Here is a 17070-nt window from a genome sequence, read left to right on the forward strand (position 1 = left end):
AACTCATAATATGGTATTTGGAAATTAATACAGAATTTGATCATTGTTATGTACATAATTTACAATTATGTACGAGTATTTGAGCACATACTACTTGATGCATGTCTCTTTGTGTGCGTAGTTGGTGTAAGTTGTATTTGCTTGATTTGTTTAATTGACAAAGCTTGTTTATTACCCCTACCCCAATTTTGCACCTTTATTGTTGATATTCATTATTTTGTGTTTGTCTTTTCTAGATATTTCTTTGTATTGTACATGTTATTGAGTTGCACAGGCTATTCAAAATGAGTATCTTTTGGACTTAAAAACTCCGTCACTACTTCACCGAGGTTAGTCGAGATACTTACTAAGTACATGGGGTCGGTTGTACCTATACTACACTTCTACACCTTTCATGCAAATCTTGGAGCTGAGCTACTGTGGATGACGAAGGTTGGCACTGAAGTTGTAGCTGCATTCCAGATTCAAGCTACCATTTGTTCCCAGTAGGTTAGAAATTCATTTCTGTTTATGTAAACTTCAAACAAATATTGTATTTATTTTTTTTATTAACTTTGCAAATATAAATTATAGTGGCTCATGACTTGTACTACCAGTGCTTGGAATAGTTGTATTGAACTCTTTTGCAGTTTTGCTTATTGTTACTGATGATTTTTTATTATAGTTGTAACTTATACCGTTTGGTTTACCTAGTGGGTTGGATTAGGTGTCATAACGACTTGGCGGGATTTTGAGTCGTGACGACGGGCGACGATGACATACGAGTAACCATATTAATATGTATATAATTTTAGTTTAATTTGGCAAACTAATGCTAGAGTACTTATCTAACCTACTACTCATGCTAAAAAAATATGTTGTTGAAAAGATTTCTTACAAAAACGAAGGCTGGATCTATACTTTCAACTATTCTATATGTGAGTGTTAGCATGCAGGATACCGTCAACATGCCTGCTTGCTGACGAGCGTATTTCCAGAAATTTATACTTTATGTGCTTTAAAGGTGTTATACTTGATAGCTTTATGTGGATACTATTACCTGTACATATGTATGAATTGCCTGTACATGTGTATGAATTGCTGAAATTGAGGGCCCCACTTCAAGTTCAATCCCACGCATTCGATTTACAATATTTTAAAACTTTCATATCTTGACAAATAGGGTCCCTATTAAATATTTTAATATCAAAGTTGGCCTCCCTTTGCTCTACTTTTGTTTTTGGGTACTGCACTAATTTTACGCTTACATACGTGATATGGAACGAACATTATACTAAAAAAGAAACCCAAGTTCCGTTATTTCTCCAATCAATATCTTAACATGTCCTAATGAAATTAACGTTAACTCTTAGATCTAAACTTAAGAAACTAGCGGTCTAAAATAGCCACCGGCTCTTCCTCATAGGTCAAATTCTTATCAAGTTGCACCGTGATGAAGTCTAAAACATGTGACCCATCCTCATGGTACTTCCGAAGCATGGAGACGTGAAATACCGAATGTACCCCTGCTAGGCTAGGAGGCAATGCAAGCCTATAAGCAACCTCCCTATCCCTCTCTAAAATATCAAACGGGCCAGTAAACCTCGTGCTCAACTTTTCCTTCTTCCCAAATTACGTCACACCCTTCATAGACGAAATTCGGAGAAGAATCTTCTCACCATCTATGTAAAGCCAAATCTCGAACTTTCCGGTTTGCATACCTCTTTTGCCTGGACTGAGCTATACGAAGTCGCGCCTGAATCACCTTAACCTTCTCCAAAGCATCGAACCAAATCAGTGCCAAATAATCTAGCCTCACCGGGCTTAAATCAAGCAACCAGCGAACGATAATGCCTCCCATATAAGGCCTCGTACGGAGCCATTTATATGCTCGATTGATAGTTGTTGTTGTAGGAGGATTCCACTTGAGGTAAAAACTAGTCCCACTGACCCCCCTGACCCCCGAAATCCATAGAGCATGCCCACAACATGTCCTCAAAAATCTGAATAGTGTGCTTGGATTATCCGTCTATCTGAGAATGAAACGCAGAACTCAGCTCGACATGCATGCCCAACTAACGCTACACAGCTCTCCAAAAATGTGATTGAACTGAGTGCCCCGATCAAAAATGATGGAAATGGGCACGTCGTGCAGACGGATAATCTCTCAGATGTAAATATGAGTCAACCGCTCTGAAGAATAGGATGTCATCACCAGAATGAAGTGTAAAGACTCAGTCAACCGATCCACAATAACCCAAACAACGTTATATTTCCTCAAAGTCAGTGGTAAGCCTACCACAAAATCCATAGTGATGCGCTCCCACTTCCACTCAACCCACCCGGTTTCTGATGCTCGTACTTCTCGTGTTGACAATTCAAACATCGAGAGACATGATTGACAATATCTTTCTTCATCCTCCACCACAAATAGTATTTTTTCAAGTCACGGTACATCTTTGTGACACCTGGGTGAATGGAATAATGCGAATTGTGATCATCTCTATCAACCCATCAATGTTCGAAACACAAATCTGGCCCTAAAGCCGCATAACACCACTCATTGTCACCACCCCGTTGCACAATCACCGGTTCTTGGAACAATAGCAATCAAGAAAATCGGGGGTCGGGCTTTCAGAGGCCCCCGATGTATCAACAACAAAACAACCCGCCTCCATATCCGTCGCAAGGTCCTAGTTCTTCCAATAGTGAAATAGGATGGATTGAAAACATATTTAAGAAAATGATGGAGAAAAACGCCGACTCCGATTCCCAATTAGCCTCCCACAATACTTCTATCCGCAACTTAGAGGTTCAACTTTGCCAAATTTCTCAAGCTTTAAATACTCGCCTAAATGGGGCACTACCGAGTGATACACTGGTAAACTCGAAAGGTGGGAATATGGGGCATACAATGGCTATGATAACAAGAAGTGGGAAAGGTAGAGTTGCTAGTACCTCAAACCAAAGAAAACATGTGGGTGATGATGTGTTGGTGCAAGATCATGTTGAGACAAGCAATGATGTTCAAGATAATGAAGAAGCGAGGATTGATATTGATGAAAATGCGGAGGAGATGCAAGAGGAAGTGAACCCGTTTAGGGAACACGTGATCCGGTAGTGCTAAAGACTAAGGTACCAATGCCAAGGCCTCCTCGTCCATATCCTCAAAGACTTTCAAAGCAACACAATGAGAATCAATTCAAGAAATTCATTGATATGATGAAAAGTTTGTCCATAAATGTGCTGTTGGTTGAAGCCTTAGAACAAATGTCGGGATATGCCAAGTTCATGAAGGACTTGGTAACAAAGAAGAGATCAATGAACTGTGAAACGATCAAAATAACACATCAAGTGAGTGCTATTGTGCACTCCATGGCTCCAAAGTTGGAAGACTCTGGTGCTTTCACAATCCCGTGCACTATTGGGAGTGCCGATTTTGCCAAAGCTTTTTGTGACTTGGGGGAAAGCATTAACTTGATGCCCTATTCTATGTTCAAAATGTTGGGGATTGGGCAACCAATACCCACATCCATGAGGTTGCAAATGGCGGATCGGACAATGAAAAGGCAATTGGGGATAATTGATGATGTGTTAATTCGGGTCGACAAGTTCATCCTTCCCGCAGATTTTGTGATACTTGACTGTGAGGTTGACTACAAGGTGCCAATAATTTTGGGGAGACATTTCATTGCTACAGGGAAGGCCTTAGTTAATGTGGAAGCTGGCGAGCTCACCTTCCGGGTGGGCGATGAAAAAGTGGTGTTCCATGTTTGTAAGTCAATAAGGCAGCCAAATAGCAACGAAGTGTGTTCGTTCGTGGATCTTGTGACCGAAGTAATTATTGATGACACAAGTGCTGTGATAAATGTTAAAGATACCTTGGAAGATGTGTTGTTGAATCATGATGGGGATGAGAAGGAAGGCTTTGTAGATTGTGTCAATGCTTTGCAAGGAATGAGATCATATACTTATGAGCCCCGAAAAATTTCCTTGGATCTCGAAAATCGGAAGACTCCACCAACAAAGCCCTCAATCGAGGAGCCTCCTACCTTAGAGTTAAAGCCTTTGCCTTCACACCTCAGGTATGAGTTTCTAGGCCCTTGTTCCACTTTGCCTGTTATTCTTTCCTCGTTCTTAACTAACGTGTAGATAGATTCCACCCTTGCGGTGCTCCAAATGAGGAATAAAGTAATAGGTTAGACATTGGTGGATATTCGGGGTATAAGCCCCCCCGCCTTTTGCATGCACAAAATCATTTTGGAGGAGGATGCCAAACCCTCCATGGAACATCAAAGACGATTGAATGAGTCCATGCAAGAGGTAGTAAAGAAAGAGATCATTAAGTGGTTGGATGCCAGGGTTGTTTACCCCATTTCTGATAGTTCGTAGACCTCGCCGGTGCAATGTATCCCAAATAAAGAGGGCATGACTGTGATAACAAATGACAAAAATGAATTGATCACCACAAGAACTGTCACCGGGTGGAGAGTGTACTTGGATTATAGGAAGCTCAACAAAGTTACTCGGAGAGACCATTTTCCGCTTTCATTTCTTGATCAAATGTTGGATAGGTTAGCCGGAAGTGATTATTATTGCTTCTTTGATGGATATTCCGGGTATAACCAGATTCTTATTGCTCCTGAAGACCAAGAGAAGACCACTTTCACTTGTCCCTATGGCACTTTCGCATTCTCGCGGATGCCATTCGGGTTATGCAATGCAATAACAACTTTTCAACGGTGCATGATGGCCATCTTCACCGGTATGGTGGACTTTCTCAAGGTTTTCATGGATGATTTTTCTGTCGTGGGGAATTCTTTTGAAGAGTGCTTGGATAACTTGGATAAGGTATTGGCACGTTGTGAGGAAACTAACTTGGTGTTGAATTGGGAGAAGTGTCACTTTATGGTCGAGAAGGGCATTGTCCTCGGTCACAAGATTTCCAAGAATGGTATTGAGGTCGATAAACCAAAAATTGAAGTGATATACAAACTCCCTCCCCCTACTTCCGTAAAGGGAGTGAGGAGTTTTCTAGGTCATGCGAGGTTTTACCGCCGATTCATCAAGGACTTTTCTAAGGTGGTAAACCCTTTGTGCTAACTCTTGGAGAAAGATGCCAAGTTCCTTTTCAATGAAGATTGTATGAACATATTTGAACTACTTAAGTATAAGTTGACTACCACTCCTATTATCACCGCGCCAAATTGGAGCTTACCATTTGAGCTTATGTGTGATGCAAGCGATGTGGCGGTTGGAGCAGTATTGGGGCAACGAATTAACAAGATCTTTCATCCAATCTACTATGCTAGCAAGACCATGAACGAGGCCCAAGTCAACTATATGGTGACCGAGAAAGAACTCCTAGCCATTGTCTTTTCTATGGAGAAGTTATGCCGTACCTAATGGGTACAAAGGTGATTGTTCACACCGACCATGCGGCACTTCGTTATTTGATGAGCAAGAAATAATCTAAGGCAAGGTTGATGCGGTGGGTGCTTCTATTGCAAGAGTTTGATCTAAAAATTCAAGTCCGCAAGGGTAATGAGAATCAAGTGGCAGACCACTTGTCCCGATTGGAGGAGGAGGGGAGGCCACATGATGGCCTTGAGATCAATGATTCATTTCCTGACGAACAACTCCTTTCCATTTCTATGACTGGGATGCCATGGTTTACCGATGTGGCCAATTATCTTATGAGTGGCATTTTTCCGAATGAGCTCTCTTCAAACCAAAGGAAGAAGCTCAAACGGGACTTCCTGGACTACTATTGGGATGAGCCATATCTCTTCAAATTTTGTACTGATGGTGTTATCCGAAGGTATGTACTAGAAGAAAAATAATTGGTTATTCTTTAAGCTTGTCACTCTTCGCCATATGGTGGTCACCATGGTGGAGCGAGAACTGCTACAAAGGTGATAAGTTGTGGATTCTATTGGCCTACCCCTTACAAGGACTCTAGTGACCTCGTTAAGCGTTGTGATCAATGCCAAAGGGCCGATGGGATCTCCAAGAAAAATGAGATGCATCTCACCACTATCCTAGAGATTGATATTTTTTATGTTTGGGGCATTGAATTTATGGGCCCGTTTTGTGAGCTCATGTAGGAACACCTATATGTTGGTAGCTGTGGATTACATATCCAAATGGGTTGAAGCTATGGCTTTGCCCAACAATGAAGCTCGAAGTATGGTAGCTTTCTTGAAGAAGAACATATTCACAAGGTTTGGTACTCCAAGAGACATCATTAGTGATGGGGGATCACACTTTTGCAACAAAGATTTTGATACTTTACTCTCCAAGTATGGCGTCTCTCATAAGTGTCGACCCCCTATCATCCTCAAGCAAGTGGACATGTTGAAGTCTCCAACCGGGAGATCAAGAGTATTCTGTCAAAGATTGTGAATGCCAACCGGACAGATTGGTCGAAGAAACTTGCCGATGCTCTTTGGGCTTATAGAACAGCTTACAAACACCAATTAGTATGTCTCTGTATCGGTTAGTGTTCGAGAAAGCTTGTAACCTTCCGGTGGAACTTGAGCATAAGCCTATGTGGGAGTTGAAGAAGCTTAACCTTGAGTGGGATATAGCTACAAATCTTAGGGTGGAGCAATTGAATGAACTTGATGAGTTTCGGTTCTATGCATACTCCATTTCGTCCTTGTCTAAGGATAAGATGAAGTACCTCCATGACAAGTATATCTGGAACATAGAATTCAAACAAGGTGATCTTGTGCTTTTGTTCAACTCTCGGTTGCGGATGTTTCCGGGAAAGCTGAAATCAAAGTGGAGTGGCCCATTTGAAGTTGTACATGTGACACCCTTTGGTTCTCTATATTTGAAAAATAAAAATGATAAGGTGTTTAGAGTCAACGGGCACGGGGTTAAACATTATCTTGGCAAGGTTGATGATGGCCACATTGTGGCGTTGCTCCCGTTCAAGTGATTGATGGTAACATATGTCGTGTAGCGACGTTAAATCAGGCGCTTCTTGGGAGGCAACCCATGTGTCTTTTTCTTTTTCTTGTTCTTCTTCTTTAGATTAGATAGGCTTTGTTTTGTACTAACTAGTTTTGAAGTGTAAGCAAGAATGGATGTGCATTGCAGGAACTGAGCATGAAAAATTTGGCTAAGTGTCACAAAAGTGCGGACCGCACTGCCACTCTGTGGCCGCACAATTTTGTTTGCGGTCGCAAAACTGCAAGATGAAACATACATGGTCTTTGAAGTTTTGTCTGACAAAAATCCTTAACAAAATGCGGCCGCACCCATTTTTGTGCGGTCCGCACTAATTCTGCGGCCGTACTCAATATTGTGCGTTCCGCAACAGTTCTTCACAAGGGAAGGTAATGAGTGTGGACCGCACTCAAAATTGTGCGACCGCACTCCAGGTAAAATTGTGGGCCCGACGGGTAAAAGTATAAATAGGGCCTCCCTCAGCTTTTTACACTTTACGCTCTTTTGAAGCCTGAAGCTAGGCTAGCACAGTGCATATCTCATTGTTTTCAATCTCTCCTCATTTCATCAGTGTTGAATCTCACCTGCATCTTCATTACTGGTATGCTAATTTATTCTTTAGATTTTTCCTTAATTTTATTCTTTTGACTAGGGTTATTCCATGCCTAAATATGTTAATGGTTAGTTGTTTGTGATTAGAATCATGTGGCTATCCTTTTTAAACGTTAATTGGGGTCTGGGTAAGTGACTAATGATGTTTTGTTGCAAAAAACTTGAGTAATTTGTGAATAAAATTCCATGAACCCTAAGTCACGCCTGAATTCAAATTCTGCAGCCGCACACATGTTTGTGCGGTCCGCAGTTCTCTAAATTAGGGTATCAGTGTGCATGATTTGTGTGGGCGCCCTAAAAATTGTGCGGTCTGTAGTGGACTTATACGGCCGCACTCATTTTAGTGCGGTCCGCACTGATGAAACATCAGAGACCCAAGTAGTCTGAACCTGGGGCTGTGCAGCCACACTCAAAATTGTGCAGTCCGCAGTGGACTTGTGCGGCCACATTCATTTTTATGCGGTCCGCACTGATGAAACATCAGAGACCCCAGTAGTTTGAATCTAGGGTTGTGCGGCCGTATTCAAAATTGTACGGTCCGCACTTTTGGTTATGCGGCCACACTCACTTTTGTGTGGTCCGCACTGGGCAGTTTGCGGCCGCACTCACTTTGGTGCACTCCGCACTGCCCCATCTGAGACTGCTTTACTGCAATTGTTATGCATGCACCTGTGGTTTACAAATCTAACTGACTTTTATCCTTATGCATTGCAGACAATGGTTCGCTCACGTGGTAGAGGAGATGCATCGCAAGGGAGGGCAGAACCCTCCCGAGGTCGAGGTCGAGGTAAAAGCAGCCTACCTCTAACACTTCAAAGGATTATAAGTAAGAAAGCTATAGTCAACAGACCTCCCGAACCCTCGGAAACCAGTGAGTATGTCCCATCTGGGGAAGCTTCTGAGGGGTAACTCCGTGCAATCACAGCCGAAAGCCCAATCACAATAATTTCCTGGTAGATTCCACCTAGTAGATGAGTGAACTTCTTCTGCCAGTTCCTCTGATGGTTCAGAAGAGGGTAGTCAAGCCTCTGAGCCCTCTTCCTCACATGCTCAAGCTGATCCAATTAATGTGGATGATGATGATGATGTCCCAGACGATGTGAGAGGAGGGGATACTACAGTAGGAGGTTTGGAGAGATCAAAGAGACCATAGCTATGGGAGGATAGATTTGTCAGTGCTGCTGCCTTTGCTAAATTTAGGTAATGGTGGCCGCAGCGGTCACTCACTCTTGAGCGGCAGTTCTTGATGAAAGATCTAGACAAGCACAACCCCAATGTCCTCCGATAATTCCAAGAGCGAAAAGGTTAGAGATGTTTCACCCACAGCGCTATGGATGACAATGAGTATTTGGACAAGGAATTCTATACCAATGTCGCTCATATCAAAAAGGGTACCAAGGTGACAAAAGTTCGAAATTCAAAAATCAAGTTTGATGCCTGGACCTTGAACAAGTATGTGGGGTTTGAGGAAGTGGAGGCAGTCCAATACCTGGAGAAGCTGGCTATGGGTGACGCAGCTCGCCCATGGCTAGCTGAGATTCTGGCTATTCGAGGGTCAGCACCTCTGTGGCTCACAGCAGGAGTTCCAATAGTCCAAGCCACCCTAAACTTTGAAGCAAAAGGGTGGCAAACATTTGTATGTAGCCTCATTGATCCATGCCTCAATGACAACAATCTTCCACTTCCTCGTGCAGTCTTGGTAGCCTCAATTATGAATGGTTACCCAATCAATGTGGGTGCTATCATGTCCACAAACATCACTCTGGCTGTCCAAAAATATGAAAGGTCCTACCCATACCCGATCTTCCTCACAGAGTACTTCAAGGACCAAAGGGTGGAGCCAAGGCATTATGACACCGAGGTAAAGGCCAAGAAGCCTTTCTCTTAGTACCAACTTCAGGGAGTTGACAACCGGAAATTCAAGGGTAAAGCTACTACCTTCACTGGCCAGTCTGAGGAGCCAGCGGTTGTGGTTACTGATTCAGCTGCCTAGCCATCTACCGCAACCGGTACTTCTACCGGGACAGCAGCCATGCCACCTTCATCTTCCGGACCACCTACTTCTGCTAGACTATCAGTGCCATTATCAGTGTCAGCTTCATCGATATATTCTCAGACTGCGCTGCGAGTCTCAATAACTGGATGCAGGCAGCTACTACAAAGCTGACTCATATATCCAGTGTTGTTGCAACACAGTCCTCAGCCCCAGCAGAACCACAGGTACCTCCATCAGTGGAGGAAACATTGAAGAAACTTCTAGAGAACCAGAAGACCATTATTGATACTCTGGCGACGCATGGGAAGGTCATTAAGGATTTGGGTAAACATGTCAAGAAGATGCGTAGATCCCAAACATCAAAGAAGTCGGTAGAGAAGCTGAGCAAAGAGGTTGAAAAGATTGCATCTGTCGGAGATCTTCCATTGGACTTGCTTATGGAGTAGATAGTCCCAGCAGCCGGCCAGTCTGAGGAGCTGGTTGAGACTGCACACACTGCTGAGGAGATAATACAGATGCTCAGCAACACAGTTGTCCCTCAGCCAGGAGATAATGACATACAGTTAGAGGAGACAGAGGGTGTTGATGATCCCATGTAGACTGAGACCACATAGGGAGTTCTCTTAACTCTCTACTCCTTCCCGGTTCTTATTTTTGTTAAGCATTGGAGACAATGCTTATTTTTCATTTGGGGGGTGGTCTATTTTGATTAATTGACATTTGACATTTGACATGTAATAACTCTGATACTATTTTTCTTTCATTCTTATTTTCCCTTTGGTATGCATATATTGTCCCCATTTGATGTAAATATTCATTTCCCTTATGTATATATTCATTTGACTTCAGTTTGTATATTTATTTATCTCGCTTCCCGTAGTTTACTTCATAGCTTCTTTAGTTTGCTTTTCCTTAGTAGTATAACTTCTTATTTACTTTAGTAGCTTCTTTTTAATCTGTTAGCTTCTTTTTACGTTTTGAGTGAACAATAAGCCTTTGGTTTTCTTAATGCCACGGTTCTTTCCAAAGGTGGATTTTGTGTGAACCGAGTGGCTTTTCCCAACGATAGATGGAGTGACAACCTTCTTAAGGGATTGAGTCTGTTTTATTTTATGTTTTGAAAAAATATAATAGTAATGAATAAAAGTGTCTCGAGCATGCTTCACTTGGTACTAACACATTTACCTCTGACCTTATGGTTAAAAACAAAGTTGTTGGCATAAAATATCTCTAGTTGTGACCTTTAGACTCTTGTGTTGACTCAAACAGTAATCGAGCGGTTCAGTTGAGCCATTTGTTGTGGGCACTCGACTCCGTTCCCTTTAGCAATCCGGTAGTGTGAGAGGTGAGGTATTGAACTGCAAGTCCAAGTTCCCGTGCCAATAGTATAGAACTTGCCCCGAGTGTTTTTCTAGGCAAAATTCTAAGGGTATCTTGGCTTGAGAAATGATTGTAGGCTCTCCTTGATCCAATTTGAAATTGAAATCTTCCATAGCCTACCAATATGATAACCCTAGTCAATCCCTTTGAGCCGAACCCTTTTTCTTTCAATAACCACGTTACAAGTATTTATCCGTTCTATAGAGACTCTCTCTTGGCACCCGATCTTTCCTTAGCATTCTTGAGAAAAAATGGGCAAAAACAAAAGTTTGGGGGAGAGACGAGGAGTTTGAAGTGATAAAAGGTACAAAGAAGAAAAAGAAATGAAGAAAAGGGAAGGCAAAGAACAAAAAGAAAAATGCCAAAAAGAAAGTGAATAAAATGAATAGTTGAAGGGAATTCAAAAGAAAGTAGGGACAAAAGGCTGAAGTAAATAGAAAAGGAGAAAAATGAATGTCATGATCAAGAAAGAGTGACGTTACGTCTCTCTAGTTCCCCCGAGGAAGAAGAAAATGACTCAAAGAATCGAGAAAGTATGAGCCGAAAATAGAAAATGGAGTGCTTAAGGAAAGATGAAACCATTTTATTCCAACAAGTCCTACCTTGGTCCAAAAGCCTTCATTACATCCCGCAAAAGCCCTACACAATTTCAAGTTGAGTGAGCTTACATTAGTGATGATTTACATGAGGGGCAACCTTATGGTACTTAGAGCCGGACTTGTAGCATTCTTTTGAGAGAGATGAGCGAACTTTTCACAATTCTTGTATCGAGTGTTGCATTCTAAAGTGAGATGTGCTAAAGGAGAGTAGAGAAGGAGGAGTTTGGGATCCACAATGACCTACGTGAAAGAGCGAGCTTCCTTGATGAATAGAGTCAACTCTTGATGCTCTAGTGCACATTAGAACTATTGTACTCAAAAAGTCAAACCATTGCATTGTTGATAATTCATGTGTTGTGGGTAATTGTTGGTCCCAATTGATGTGTGATTGATTCACCTTAAGCCAGCTGAAATATCTCTTTTTCTAGTGGAGGTGGGAATTGCCTTATTTTCTTGAGGACAAGCAAAAGCTTAAGTTTGGGGGAGTTGATAAGTAGGGATTTTGACCGATTATTTGCTCTCTTTTACCTTTGATTTAGCTCAAAAATACTTAAAGGCATTCCTGGAAACTAACAAAATGTGCTTGCTTGCAGGAATATTGGGATGTGAGCCAAAGAAGTCAAAATCAACTCATAAAGGAGTCAAAAGTGAACAAGAACCAAAACAGGGCAAAAAAGCCAGTTGTGCGGCTGCAGAGAAGACATTCAGAGAATGGTATTTGGGCAAGCTGAAGGAGTGTGGACCACACCAAAATTGTGCGGCCGCAAAATATCAAGTGCGGCCGCACTCACTATTATGCGGTCCGCAGGAGTGAAGAATCAGAGAGTTGGAGTCAAGTTCAAAATCAAGGAGTGCGGACCGCATCATTTTTATGCGGTCGCACAATCAGAAATGTGGCCGCACTCGTTTTTATGCGGAAAAAAGAAGCCCCGAAATTCCAAGCCCAAAATTCCAAGAATGCAGACCGCACAATAATTGTGCGGCCGCAAAAGCTCATTGTGTGGACCGCACCAGAATTATGCGGCCGCACAACCTCCGCAAGGGCAATTTTGTCAGATATTTTCAGCTTAGTATAAATAGAACTTTTTGTCATTTTTAGGTTAAGTGACGTTGGAGAAGAGCACCTGAGCCGTTTTCTTTGCTATTTTGAGGATATTTGTACTAGATTAACATCTATACATTAGATTTTCTTTCCCTAATCAATTAATATGCATTCTATCTTAATTTCTTCTTTGATTTCTGTACTTTTCATAAGTAGCTAAATCTTTAGCTAGGGTTGTGACCCAACTCTAGTGTAGGTATTTGATGGGTGTTTAATTTAGGGCTTACTTTTTATTGGGTTAGTGATATTTAGCCTTGTTCATGATTGAATCCTAGAATCAATGGTTGCAAACATTGATTTATGCATATTTGACTTAGCCTCTACTTGAGAAAGAGAGACTAAGTCCAGGAAAACTTGGCTAACAAGAAATTAGGGTGAACTCAAAAAATTAATAGCCCCAATTAAAGGGTTAAACCTAGAGATAGTAATACCCAACTTGAGCTAATATCACTTGTATTGTGCAAATACCCAATTGGGGTTGAAAAATCCAAATTGGGCAAAATCACTCAAACTACCGAGAGGTATAGAGTGAGTACCCGGATGTGATTGCTACATCACGACCCCAACTAATCAAATTTGCCCTGAATTTTACAACCCATTAGATAACCACCTAGGAAGAAGTCACGACCCTAGTCCCTTTTAATCATTTGAAAAACTCAAAACCAAAAATATTGTCCTTAGTTTTATACTTGCAAACAATAGAGTAAAGTAGAATTAGAACACCAATCAAGTTTGTGAAAGTGCAATTGGAGTCAAAACTTACAATTAACTTAGATATACACCTAATCCCATATTCTAACTCCCTGTGAATTCGATCCCGACCTTCGTTGGGTTTATTATTGTATCGACCGCCTCACTACTAAATTGTGGTGTGGGTTTGGCCGAGTTCAGCTCCTGACATGAAATGCTTGATACATATATATATATATATATATATAAACTTTTAAAAACATATGCCTCTGTGGGCATCATCATCATCATACCGTACCCGGGCTCGAAGAGGACTCAGTAAAAATGTACCCGGCCATCATAAAGCTTGGTAGAATCGTACCCGGCCACATGGAGCTCGGTAAAACCCAACTGATCAGAGGTTGCATAATAGGTGTTGTACCTAGCCGACTATAGCGCGACTCGGTAGAGTAAAATAGATACATATATATGATGCGTGCTGGACTTATTGGCATCACGTTCTAAACCTTTCTGAGTGACATCAGGTCGTTGCACCTTAGATTAATGCTATGGACATCATACTATCAATATGAACCTCAATAGGATTCAAGAATCATACATACATGCTTAGAATAACTTTATAAGAAAAGAACACTATGGACAACCTTAGTTTCTAGGAGTAGATCCGTTATGAAATAGCGTATCATTTATGTTCGTTTCACTTTTGATCATGCCAAAAGAAATAAGGAAGTGCCTTAACATAACTTAACCCCGTTGAGTCCTTAATACCTTTCAAGCAAATCTTCAAACAACTCCACTCAACCTACCATAGCATAAGGAGATTCAAAATTAGTGCTGAGTAATGACTAAGTCTGTAACTTAAGCTAGTAGCTTGTTTGCGTAAATTCGGGCAGCATCTCCCCTGTAACAAGGGCCTCCTCCAATACCATATACCAACAACAACAACCAGAGCAATACATTAAAAACAAAATCAATAATAGGGTAAAAAATATTTCATTAACAAGTCATCAACATATCACAGCGAGCGGCAAACTTGGATTGAATTCCTTTAGCGCCCTTCAACCCCATTATTATACATTAGTTAACTTAAAAACATGTCCAGCATGATAACAAGTAAAATTAGAAGACTCCCAACCTCTTATTAATCACCTACACTCAAACAACCCAACAATCCAACAACAACAACAAGTACAACTTTCCATAGTTATATTGTCCTTTATCTTCTTATTCACATTACCAATAGCAAGTTCGACATGTAGACAATATATTCATGAAAATAACAGCATAAACAAGTCATTTTTCAAGTTTTCCAACCATTTAAATTTCATGGAAACAACCTTCCCAAAACAGTCCATTAAGAACAATAACATCTCAAAATAATTCGAGTCTTCTCTTGTAGTATCTTGCTCAAATAATGCAACCAACATACAAACAACTTCAAGAACAAGTAATAGATTATTATACATACCTAAACCATAATCAACCACTTGATGTTTCAGCCAAACACAGCCTGCAACTATCCTCAATGACAACATAACCTCAAAGAGGTGTTGTTCTTCACTAGAACTAACTTTTGATGTTGAAATATGGTGTAATCACTTTAGAATCACTTCAAACCCTTATGGTATCTGTTTAGGAGGGTAAGGAGAAGTTTGTAGACGAAGTTGAGTTGAAAATGAGCAAAGAAATAGGCGTCCAAATCGTTTATAAAGTGAAGTAGGTCAACCACCGCCTAAGTGGGTCCCATTGGGAGCTGCTTGTGCTGTCTCGCAAAAATGCGAATATCTCTCTACTCCGATGTTGTATCGACAAACGATTTAATGAGTTAGAAACTAGACTCGTAGATATTTAATTCTATATGTGTATCATCCCTTAATTCCAAGTATATTGGGAGAAAAGCCCAGCTATATTTGACCTAATGTTCAGCACATTATGAATGTAACTTGTGATGACCTTTGCCAACGTTTGTTCCACAACACGCTTGACTTCAAAACGTAACACACGACTATCATACGATGAAAATAACTCATAACATAACATCCTTATCATGTTAAGCAACCTAGTCTCACCCCAAAAGTATATGTTATAACATTCCAAATTTGTCGACTTTTGACGAAACTTATTTTCTTTAATTCGTTTAGCGCCTAAGCTTTTCAACCCTCTTAGTACTTGTTATTCGTGATCTTAAATATTTATAACCTCCAAGGTAACATGATTAACTTACTTTATGTACTTTTAAAGTTGATCTCATTTCTGAGCAAACATCAATTAACTTACGACGTACTCTCACGTACGAAAACATGGGGTGTAACATCATTCCCCCCTTTGGAACATTCGTCCTCGAATGTTGACTGATGCGCTTATCAGTCTTATAACCTATAGCAATTACAAATACTTTAATATTTTCCTTGCCATCTAGGCAACTGTTTTGTGAATAAATCCAAAGGCTATGGTATTCCCACCTTTAGGCCACTTTCTCATACCACAACATGTGGTCGGAATTCTTCCAATTTCGTTAATGTTGCTACCTTATGTCATGCAGCCTCTACGGCTTTGTCCTTGTTTTTGCGCCTATGAGACTCTTATATCCTTTTTCCTCCATCCTTTAGACAATCTCTAAGCCTCACCTTGTGAACATATACAAAACTATGACAAGCTGTCCCTCTAGACATCTATCGGTGTACTGAACTCCTTCGCTTGGTACTTTGTTGAACTTACGACTATTACTATATCTTGTTTCATAGCCTCGGTTATCTAAGCTTATGGCTTTACTACAACTATGTAGGTTATACTGTACCATAACACTTACTTCGATTCATTATTATCGAGGTCTGCTACCCAACTCCAGGTTACTCTCTCGTTGCTTATCCTATATGTATAAATCTAAGTCATTTAATGCTTCCTCATTACTGTTCATCTTAATAATGAAGTCCTAATCTCATCTCATACTTTGTAAATTTTATCCATCCATTGTTGATTCACCTTAAAGTTGATCCATAATCTACCACTGATAACTTGAAACCTCTTACGTAATACATTATCACTAGGGCTCACGTTGCATCGGGGAACATTTGAAGTGATTTGCTTTATCCAACTAAGGACAATACTATACTTCAATAACTATATTTCATAGCATCCCAACATGATTCATCTTATGGGGGTATTCTAATCATGTGCAATTCATGAAATCCCTTTTCTTTAAATCATTACTCAATCAAAGGCATAAACTCCATCCTCTTATCTATCACAATTACACCCTTATTCTACTACTAGGAAAGCATTCCATCTCTTCTAAATGCACTTAGTCTTAGACTCCTCCGAGTTCATTCAGGGTATACTAAGCTTTCTATAACTTATGAAAACTATCAAATATCGTGTTGGGCTTAATCTTGAGGCCTTACCTATTCTCGTCACCTTCCCACTCACCTTTTCTTATCTATACTCCTATCTACCTATTACCTTGTCAGTCTACCATACTTTATCTTGCTACCTGCACATATCTATTTATACTACTCGCAACCTTCGTTTAACTTGCTAGCACCATAGATTTCCTTTCGTGCCTTCTCAGTTGTCTTTCAATGTAAGCAATTACTTTTCCTTGTCGTTTTGCCACTAGCTGCATGAATGCTTGGATTATCTTAGTGCCCACAAATACTAAAATTTCCTGTAACTCATATGATCTCAAATATCACCTATGAAAAAACATTTCTTGTTCATTAGCCATGATAGGTGCCACTTTCTTATGGAGTGTATAC

General features: G+C 40.6%; 1 protein-coding gene across 1 annotated transcript; it reads left to right on the forward strand.

Annotated features, from left to right (window-relative positions):
• The first annotated feature begins 3120 nt into the window (after window positions 1-3120).
• Window positions 3121-4131, forward strand: LOC138892220 (uncharacterized). The gene is made up of 2 exons (XM_070175925.1): window positions 3121-3433; window positions 3680-4131. Exons 1-2 carry the CDS (start codon window positions 3121-3123, stop codon window positions 4129-4131), a joined length of 765 nt encoding a protein of 254 aa, XP_070032026.1.
• Window positions 4132-17070: the final 12939 nt, after the last annotated feature.

The sequence above is a fragment of the Nicotiana tomentosiformis genome, chromosome 5, assembly GCF_000390325.3.
Source record: "Nicotiana tomentosiformis chromosome 5, ASM39032v3, whole genome shotgun sequence".
Lineage (NCBI taxonomy): Eukaryota > Viridiplantae > Streptophyta > Magnoliopsida > Solanales > Solanaceae > Nicotiana > Nicotiana tomentosiformis.

Coding starts and splice junctions, on each gene's coding strand:
- LOC138892220 (XM_070175925.1), top strand. CDS start 3,121: ATGCCAAGGCCTCCTCGTCCATATCCTCAAAGACTTTCAAAGCAACAC. Junction 3,434..3,679: donor CGATTTTGCCAAAGCTTTTT/GTGACTTGGGGG, acceptor TCATTGCTACAG/GGAAGGCCTTAGTTAATGTG.